This window comes from Corylus avellana, chromosome 1 (assembly GCF_965113065.1).
Source record: "Corylus avellana chromosome 1, dhCorAvel1.hap1.2, whole genome shotgun sequence".
NCBI lineage: Eukaryota > Viridiplantae > Streptophyta > Magnoliopsida > Fagales > Betulaceae > Corylus > Corylus avellana.
The window spans coordinates 17,204,003-17,214,678 of record NC_142490.1 but is presented as its reverse complement, the minus strand read 5'-3'; the positions used below and the strand labels follow the sequence as shown (position 1 = coordinate 17,214,678).

At 32.6% G+C, this 10,676-nt stretch overlaps 1 protein-coding gene across 1 annotated transcript; it reads right to left on the bottom strand.

The window, feature by feature from the left end:
• Positions 1 to 317: 317 nt before the first annotated feature.
• Positions 318 to 5,089, bottom strand: LOC132171401 (uncharacterized). Its single transcript, XM_088518450.1, has 6 exons — positions 4,922 to 5,089; positions 4,305 to 4,489; positions 2,629 to 3,111; positions 2,333 to 2,485; positions 1,047 to 1,486; positions 318 to 961 (listed from the first exon to the last, which is right to left on the bottom strand). The coding sequence occupies exons 2-6, from the start codon at positions 4,465 to 4,467 to the stop codon at positions 347 to 349; spliced, it is 1,854 nt and encodes a 617-aa protein (XP_088374576.1). The 5' UTR covers positions 4,468 to 4,489; positions 4,922 to 5,089; the 3' UTR covers positions 318 to 346.
• Positions 5,090 to 10,676: the final 5,587 nt, after the last annotated feature.

Below are 10,676 nucleotides of genomic sequence, written 5' to 3'. Positions count from 1 at the left end.
TTGGTCCTCCACCATTTTCAAGCTATGGGTGGTGATTGTCGACGATAGCACTTCCATTTCACCGAAAAATTTGAGGTAATTTTGTAATCCCTAGATTTTTCCTTAAACTTAATTGGTTAATTTTGAGTGTGAAGCTACATTCTTAATTTTCTATTGTTAATATTCTAGAACTTTTTGCAAAAATATTGTTAAAATTATATTACAATGAAAAAGAAGCTAGTATATATAAACTTATTTGCGATCTGATTCATTCTTTTCTTGGCCTTTCTTGTACAAAGTCTAGTGAACCTCCGACAACTTTCCTTAATTCCTATCTGTTGATCAATTCCTCAATCTGCATCTTTCACTAAAAAAGTCTATGTTTATATGGCTGAAAAATAAATCTAGACTTGTATGTCGAGAGGAATGTATCAACCCAAAGTTTAAAATGTAGCAAAACAAATGAAGTAAATGGGATACTAGCCAAAGCGACTACAACAACCCGAGCCCATGCCCTTGTGCTTGTATACACCAAAAAGAAAGTTGCACTAAAGGCTACCATCATGCCCGCCATGGAAATAAAGAGTGTGGCAAGTCCCAACATCAACTTTGTAGGTAATGACTTTAAGAAATCATCTTCTGTATAACGAGACGTGAGAATTGACAAGAAAATTATTGTTGAAGTCAAAGAGGAACACAGTGCTACAGCATCTGATATGAAGAATATCATAAACCAGTTGCTTCTCACAAGAATAGGAGTTCCTGTTTCTTGATTGTTGTCACCTGGTACAGTGAAGGCTGCAGCAAAAATCACAGTGGCAATCAATGTTGTCACAAGCATGCAATAGTTTGCTGTGTCCTTCATCCACTTTTCACCATTTTTTTGCAAATTTTTATGTGTACGTATGAATATCTCGTGAGGTGTTCGGCCTTTAAGATTCTTCTTGTTCACATACGACCGCGGCACAATCTTTTCTATCTCCTACAATTGACCAAGTATAAATTGACAGGTAACAATTGAACCATTATATATGCAACTAGAAGATAATAATAATAATATCACTCACCTTAAACCACAATAATTCCCGCTGCATTTGAAGGGCTGCTCCTGATACAATATTTAGTCGATCTGAAGGAGCTAATTTTCCAGCTAAATGCAACATGTTCTCTTTGGTTTTTGAATTAGTATAGGTTGCAAGGGTACCCTTGTCAGCGCCTATCTCATATATTAAATTGAACACACTCTCATGCCGATATAAAATAGCAGTGTGAAATATACTCATGTTATTTTCATCTAACTGCGATATAAGGTCAGGATAAGAGCGCAGAAGGATAATTAGAAATTCAACATTTCCAACTTTTGCAGCTTCAAAAATTAAAGTCATATGATTGTGAACCAAGTTTGATGAGAGCTGCTTCTCTTGAATTTCAACCATTTTCCAAATTTCTTGAACTAATTGATGGGCCAAAGTCTTCATCAAAGCTTTGTTATATATCCCTTTGAACCCTAAGATTGAGAAAAGAAACTTTTCAAAAATTAGAGATGGTTTGGTAATAAAGAAACATTAAATGTATATAATTATTTTGCCAATATCCATAACAAGAAATTATATTGAAAGCTTTATAAAATAAAAATGCTAAGATAACTAAAGCATTAGATGTGGCTACAAAAAAAAAAAAAAAAAAGGCAATTTTATGCCTTTTTTTTTTAATTTTTTTTAAATGTCATTTCACTCAAACGGCACAAAACCATAGTTTTTATGCCGTTTATTATGCAAGTGGCATAAATTTAAAATATTTTGCACTGTTTACTGTACAAACGGCATAATATTTTATGCCGTTTACCATGCAAACAGTACAAATGTCAGTAATTTATGTCATTTGTATAGTAAATGGTGTAAATATTATTGTCGTTTAATGTATTACCGGAGTAAATTAAGACAAATTTTTATTTTGTGCCGGTTGAATAATAAACGGCATAATTTTTTAATAACGTTTATTGTGCAAACGGCATAAATTACTAACTTCTTAAGATAAGTTTTGTGTTTGCATAACGTGGGCACTTTAAATCTCTTCTATCTTTTGAATTTAAGTAATACAAGAAAAAAAAAATGCTAGCTTTTGCAAACAAAAGAAAAACACTACTCCCCATGTTCTTGTGTGCGTATAAAACTAACAGTTACAAGTATTACAAAAGATTGAGACATATATATAATAGAAAATGACTTATCTCATAGAATTTTCCCATATTGCTAAGGTAATTTTGTGTAAAATTGTCATCAAGTTGTGATTAATGTAATAAAAGAACTATTTGGGAAATGCATAAATAAGTTTGGGTTGGAGACAAACTAACAGGAATACTTTAAGCGACTTTTCCAGAATGATAGCTGACTTTTGCTGCCAATTGCAAATGGTTTATTGACCAAGATTTGCAATGCTTCCCACCAGCATTCAGCGTTGGGAGTTGCTATCTTTGGCTCCGTTTCCACAATTTTCAGTGCTGTATCTGTCCATAAAAAGGCAACATTACTTAAGAAATGCTTATAATATGATTGCGAATGTTGAAATAAAAGTGATAATTCCATCCAACTTGTGTAAGTACTGCCTCAAATTCATCAAACAAAAGTTATAGTCAAATGTTGGGCTTACCATACATATCATTGTAAATAGTAAGATGAAGGAGCTCAATGCGTTTTTCATCAGTCAACTGTTGAAAAGCAGTACTACTCTGAGAGAATAGATACGAGACCATATTTGCATGTCCTAGATACGCTGCAACAATGAGTGGTATGTCTACCCTGTCACTAGGGTTCAATAGCAGTTTACTGTTTTTTCTCAACAGCTGCTTAGCAATACTAACGTTTCCTGATTGAGCAGCAGAGTGAACGGCCGTAAATCCATATTTGGTTTCCAATTCTAAGTCCTTCGGCTCCATCAATTTCAACAATTCTTCTACAAAAGTAGTGTGTTGTGCAGCCGCCGCAATGTGAAGTGCTGTTGCGTTCTCTTTATTAATGGGAGCTTGAAGACAGTCAGAGTTATTATCCTTAAGAAAAGCGTTAGCAGCCGCCCAATCACCTTTTAAGGCAGCTCGAAGGAGGGGAGCACACCATCTGAGTTCTTCTAGATTTCCTTTTTAAAAAGAAAAAAGAAACAAAACAAGAGCAAACGTATTAATTAATTACAACTTTTGGTGAAAAATCATGACGCTTGGATGCATACTAAGTTGTTGTAAGAACTAATTTATCTAATGACCTTACGTATTTGCAGCAAATGAAATTTTGTCTTCTGCTTCATTTTTCCTTTGTGTGTGAGCATTCATGTTTGCAATTGTTCTTTTGTTTCATTATTTGTTATTATGTATCATTATCGTGCACAATAATGATAAATAATACGGAATTGAAAAAAAGAGAGTAAAAGAAAATTGAGACACAAATTTATGTGATTCGATAATATGCTTGCAGACATATTTCACTATTTAATGATTTATAGTTACAAGATAACATATTGAAGAAATTTGAGGGCCTTCCTTATAAATATACCCAAAGTTTTGTCCACAAGCAATGTAAGATTATTTCTCAACACCCTCCCTCACGTGTAGGCCGGTATTTTTCTTAATCCTTGTTACGGGATAAGTAGTGTGGGTCACATTCGTCATATGGTATGCTTTGATATCATAAAGAAATTCATGGGCCTAACTCATCTTATAAAACCAGTTCAATAAGAGAGGGTTGACTAATCCTTATAAACATGCCCAAGGTCTTGTCTATAGGCAATGTAAGATTATTTCTCAACACTCTCCCTCACGTGCAAGCTGATATTTTTTCTGGTCCTTGTCAGGAAGTAAGTAGTGTGAGCCTCATTCGTCCTGTGGTAGGACCAGATACCATGAAAAAATTCGTGGGCCTAACTCATCTCATAAAACCAGTTCAATAAAAGAGGGTTGTACATTCCTTATAAACATGTCCAAATCTTGTCCACATGCAATGTGAGATTATTTCTCAACACATATATATAGGAAAATCCTAATTATACTGGTATATTTTGGAAAACTCCAAAATACCCTATACCACACCTCCACTAAGTTCACTTCACTCACGCTCCGTTCACTCCACTCCGACAACTGGCCCATTATACTAATATTACAGAGCGAATATGAGTCACTTGTTCTAACATTATGGTTTTGGCCAGCAGAAAGTGCTTAATAGAACATTCGCAATGCAGTTTTTGCAAGATAGAATATTGGAAAGGATAACTCGGTTAGCTGTGACTTAGTGACTGCATATATGCAGTCACAGACGAGAGAGAAAGAGAGAGGCACTTACTCCCACTAGTTTGATTTTGATCAGATTCTCCTTCCAATTTCCCAGAACTTGGCTCCTCAGATATGATCGAGCGACGACTAGTATCTCCGGCATCATCACCTACTTTTTCCTTTCCCTTCTGTCTTCCATTATTATGAGGCATGTTGATAGTATGTTCTGTCATTTCTGGTTTTATAAAAATAAATCTGATAGAAAATTGACATATGAAGCATTATCAGATACGTTAAAGATTTAGAGAGAGAGGGGAATGATTCAAGAGTAAATGCATTTTGTAATTTTTATTTTTTTTATTTTTTTCATTTTTCTTGCGCATTTCAAGTTTTCTTCCTTGAATTTTGGGACATAGTACTATTAATTTAAATTCAGACAAAAGTACCAAGGTTTTGATTTCCGGATTCCGAAGAAGAACCAAAAAAAAAATAAAAATAAAAAATAAAAATAAAAATAAGAAAAGAATATGATGCTTTGTTAGTGTTAGAAAATGAAACAATATAGTGATTCAAAGGTAAGAATAAAATAATCCTTTTCCTTTAGACCAAGTAAATTAACAAGGGCCACACAAAGATTAGAAACATAAATAAAAATGAACTTTGGACAAGGACATCCATGTTCCTTACCAGCTCATAAAACCAGGAAACCAAAGCAGTGAGAGTCACTCATCTGGGGAGGTTGTACTGCATGTCTATAAGCAGAAGGAAGTTCAATTTCATGCATTTAAAGGAACTCTCTGCTTTGCTTACACACCCACTGCCCCGTCTATTTTCGTTTAAAGTTCTCTCTCAATGGCTGAAAAAGCAAGATTTTGATCCACGGAGGGACCAGATACATTGGAATATACATAGTGGAGGGGACACCCCACTTTGGCATTGGTCAGAGAAAGCATTTTGTAACTTTTTCATTCTCCCTAGAACTTACACAATAACTCGATGCATTTTGGGATGACTCGCGTGGCAGTCAAATTTATTTATTGCATTTTCTTTTTACAAAGCATCGGCTAATTCAAAAGGTTAGTTTTACAGCAGCGTTATTTCAATTATATTGTAGTCGCATAGCAGTCTACTAAATCACGTTATCTAACAACAAATATGGACAAAATACTAGTAAATATTATGATTGTTAATTTTTTTTAAAAAAAAATAAGGGAAAACTTCACTTACCCCCCATGAACTTATGCACTTTTTACAAACACCCTTCCAATATTCAAAATCTCTCACTTTAGTGTATCGAACTTTCATTTCGTTCCAAATATTCCCCTACCGTTAAATATTGCAGTTAAATTAAACTGAAAAATGAGAAAAATGACTAAGGGTATTTTAGTAGCTTCACACCCCTCCGTTAGGATTTAACAGAAAATCCTAATCGAAGGAGAAAAGTGGAAGGAAATCAAAGTTCAATATACCAAAGTGAGAGATTTTGAATATTAGGAGGGTGTTTGCAAAAGACGCGTAAGTTCATGAGGGTAAGTGAAGTCTCCCCAAAAAATAAAAAGAAAGTGGTCCTTAATTATTTCTCTCACTTTGTGGTTCTTAGAAAATAATATGCACTCAGGATCAGGAGGATACCAAGAGAACACCAGCAGAGCCTAGCATTTCTCATTTCATAATGAATATAAATGTATTTTGATGAGCAAATAATAAGACGTACCTCTTACCCTAATTTAGGCAGGGTTGAATGTTTGTTTCCTTAATTTAAGTGAGGTAATACACATGTTGCCTTAATCGCTTTTTCTTAAGAAGAAGAAGATAATAAAAGATGCTAAGCACAATTGGTGCATGGAGTTAGGGAGACTCCGAATCCTACGTCCTATATCTTTATCTAATTTATAAGTTGCCTATATCTTTGCATGCTCTTTTATTGTGAAGCATCATGTACAACTGGCTCTTTGGTTGTTTTGACAATAAAACTTTGCATTTAATTGACTCTTGTTTTTCTTATAGGTCGGGTCATTTATTTGACTCATTCTTAGTAGGTTTTAGGATTGTTGTACTGATTTCCAGTTGTTTCATACTTTTGTTTGGGTTACCAACTCAATTTTTTTTTTCCATCTAATTTTCCCTTTCCACTTCCCTACTTCAAAAAAATAAATAAATAAAAATAAAAATAAAAAGTTAATTACCTATATCTTTCTACCGTAAACCTTGAACCGTGACTTCATATAACTATTTACCATTATATCTCTACTATCTTCCCAAAAAAAAAAAAAACAAAGCAACTCCATTATCTCGGACCCAAAAAAATATTCTACCATGCACCTCTACGGGATAGACCTCAACAGAAAACTGAAGAGATAAAAAGAGGATAAAAGTCCTAAATATAATATTACTGATTTATATTAATCCCTTTGAAAAAGATGATATATGATTATCTTAAAATTGTGATGACATGGTCGCGAAAATCAATTATTGGATAAATAAAAACTTATGAAAGAGAAAATCAATGACTGGTTTTTATTGGTACATCATTCAAATTATTTCACAGTTGTATAACAATCAACTAAACAACATTTCTCATTTTTTTTTAAAAAATGTCCATGTTGAAGAGCCTTAATGAGCATGATCCTCATCCAAACATGAGCTTCGCAAAATATGTAACAAGATTATCAAAGTTCCATCCCGAGTAATATATATACATTAAGTGAATTATTGTTACAAACCTTAGAATTCATCCTTAAAAATTTGGCCTACAAACCGTTTGTAATTAGTGAATCATTGTTAATTCTTTTCTTATAAATGAAAAATCGTTAAGTTTGTTTTTCTAAGGGAATCATTGCTACTCTTTTTTTTTTAATAAATAATTTTCACTTTTCAGAATGATTGTTGCCTTTGATCGATTTTTTTTTTTTTCTTTTCTAATTAGTGAATCATTGTTAATTTTTATTCTTATAAATGAAAAATCGTTACGTTTGTTTTTTCTACGGGAATCATTGCTACTTTTTTTTTAAAAAAAATAATGATAATAATAATAATTTTCACATTTCAGAATCATCAATGGCTGAAAAAGCAAGATTTTGATCAGCGGAGGGATCGACCAGATACATTGGAATATACATAGTGGAGGGGACACCCCACATTTTGCGGTTGTCAGAGAAAGCATTTTGTAACTTTTTCATTTTTCTTGCTCGTAATGCCTATCAAGTTTTCTCCCTAGAACTTACACAATAACTCAATGCATTTTGGGATGACTCGCGTGCATGGCAGTCAAATTTATTTATTGCATTTTCTTTTTACAAAGCCCCGGCTAATTCAAAGCTTAGTTTTATTGCCGCGTTATTTTAATTATATGGCAATCGCATACCAGTCTACTAAATTACGTTATCTAACAACAAATATGGACAAAACATTAGTAAATATTATGATATATTTTTTATTTAAAAAATAAAAAGAAATTGGTCCTTATTTTTCTCATTTGGTTCTTAGAAAATAATATGCACTTAGAGTCACCAAGAGAACACCAGGAGAGCCTAGCATTTCTCATTTTATAATGAATATGAATGTATTTTGATGAGCAAATAATAAGATGTACTTCTTACCCTAATTTAGGCAGGGTTGAATGTTTGTTGATTAATTTAAGTGAGGTAGAACACATGTTGCCTTAATCGCTTTTTCATGAGAAGAAGAAAGATAATAAAAGATGCTGAGTACAATTGGTGCTTGGTGTTAGGGAGACTCCGAATCCTACATCCTATGTCTTTATCTAATTTATAAGTTGCCTATATCTTTGCATGCTCTTTTGTTGTGGAGCATCACAACTGGCTCTTAATTTGGTTGTTTTGACAATAAAACTTTGCTTTTAATTACGATCTTTAGTGGTGCCTCTTGTTTTTTTAATAGGTCGGGTCATTTATTTGACTCATTCTTAGTAGTTTTTAAGATTGTTGTACTAATTTTTGGTTGTTTTGGACTTTTGTTTAGGTTACCAACTCTTTTTTTTTTTCATCTAATTTTCCCTTTCCTCGTCCCTACTTTGAATAATAATAAAAAAAAAATGTTACCTATATCTTTCTACCATATACCTTTAACCGTACCCTTTATATCTCCACATCTTCCCCCCCCTCCCCCCCCCCCCCCCCCCCAAAAAAAAAAGCAACTCCACTATCTTATACCCCCAGAAAAAGATTCTACCGTGCACCTCTACAGGATCTCCACAACCCCCCCGCCCCCCGAAAAATATTCTACCGTGCACCTCAATCGAAAACTAAAGAGATGAAAAGAAGATAAAAGTCCTAAATATAATATTTACTCATTTATATTAATTCCTTTGAAAAAGATGATATATGATTATCTTAGAATTATGATGGCATGCATGGTCGCGAAAATTAATTATTGGATGAATAAAAACTTATGAAAGAGAAAATCAATGATTGATTTTTATTGGCATATCATTCAAATTATTTTACAGTCGTATAACAATCAACTAAATAGCATTTCTCATTAAAAAAAAAAAAAAAAAATGTCGATGTTGAAAAGCTTTAATGAGCATGATCCTCATCCAAACATGAGCTTCGCAAAATATGTAACAAGGTTATCAAAGTTCCAACCCGAGTAATATACATATAAAGTGAATTATTGTTAGAAACCATAGAATTCATCCTTAAAAATTTCGCCTACAAACCGTTTGTTATTAGTGAATCATTGTTAATTTTTTTCTTACAAAGGAAAAATCGTTACGTTTGTTTTTTCTACGAGAATCATTGCTACTTTCTTTTTTTTTTTAAAAAAATAAATAAATAATTTTCACATTTCAGAATGATTGTTGCCATTGATCAATTATTTTCTTTTGTGAGCTGTCACTTTTGTCTTCCTCCTGCTTTTTGTAGCCTTCGCGTTTTGCTTTTTGCTTTTGCGGTAGTGCTTCTTGCTTTAAGACCATGACTTGCAAGCAACTTGTGTCGATTTGTTTGCTTTTTTAACGGCTTCAGTCCCAAAATAGAATAAGAGTACAAGGAAGAACTTGTGATTTAACAGCAGATTAACAAAATTACTAACAAATTAATTATGTTAGCTTACTTGAATGCACGTGTTAATCTAGTCAGCATCGTCAGTTAGGTAAGTTTGTTATTCTGTTGTTATGATGCTTAAGCTAAAAAAAATAAAAATAAAACTTGAGGTGTTATTTAACTCGTTGATTCTGAGATTTATCTTATATTTTTTCAGAAAATATTATCCGTCTATTATTGATTTGTTTATTAAATTTTAAGAATCGATTCGATCAATTTTGAACTTCAGGAATGAACAAATTCCGCTGACTTAAACAGTAATTTTCCCTTAGAATTATATTAGATTTCGTTCCCATTAGTCGCATATGTCTATACATGCAGAAACAAGAGCACTGAGATTTTGACTCCTTCGAGGGAGGAGTATTTTTGTTTATTTTTTTTGTTTTTTTTTTCTTTTGAAAAAAATGTAAAATCAGTCATTTATGGTTTACCTGATTTGTAATTCGCTCATTGTAGTATCAAAAGAAACTCAAAGGTCCTTGAGGTATGTCAAAAAAATAATAGTATCCCTACAGTCAAGTTATGTTTAATGACATATCAGATTTTGATAACGTGAAATGTTAGAACTAATAAAATTGTGACACTTGTTACATTTAAGTCAATTTGACACTTATCGCACTAGTGGACTGAAGTTGATTGTAGCAACTAAATTATTTTTTTGGCATATCTCATGAATCTTTAAGTTTATTTTGATACCACAGAGGGTTAATTGTAAATTAGGTACACTACAAAGACAAATTTTTGCATTTTTCCTTTTTTATTTTATTTAATGATGGGATGAAAGAATCTTTTTTTTTTAAAAAAAAACAAATCAAACTAACCTACTCCTAACACAAATCACAATAAAAAGACATCAACTTTTTCGGTCCGGTAGGTGAAAAATACATCTATCGTCACCGATTTAACTGATACCCAACTCAACTGTATACTATTCTTTTATTCTCATTTTATCCTCATAAATTTGATGTGGCTTTAAAAAATTATCATTAAATTTTGGATTGATCACTATTATTTGATCCAACAATAATTTTACAAGTCACATCAATTTTGAAGGAGAATAAATAGAGATGCAATGACATTACATGGGTTAAAATCCCCACAACAATCTTCCGCAAAAAGCTCATTAGCAAGTTTTTGAGGCCCACATTGCATGATAGTTCGTCGCATGACTAGAGAGCCAAGAAAAATCTCACATGATACAATTCGTAAGGGAGACTCACCCATGAGTGAAACATATTGTAAAAATTAAGCTTGACTACAGTCACACTAGACAAGTGGAAGAACTTACTAAACGAAAGTTTGACTACAATTAACAATAGTCTGGATCATTTACGAAGGAAAATAGGAAATATATATCATATTTTGTTTGACTTCCA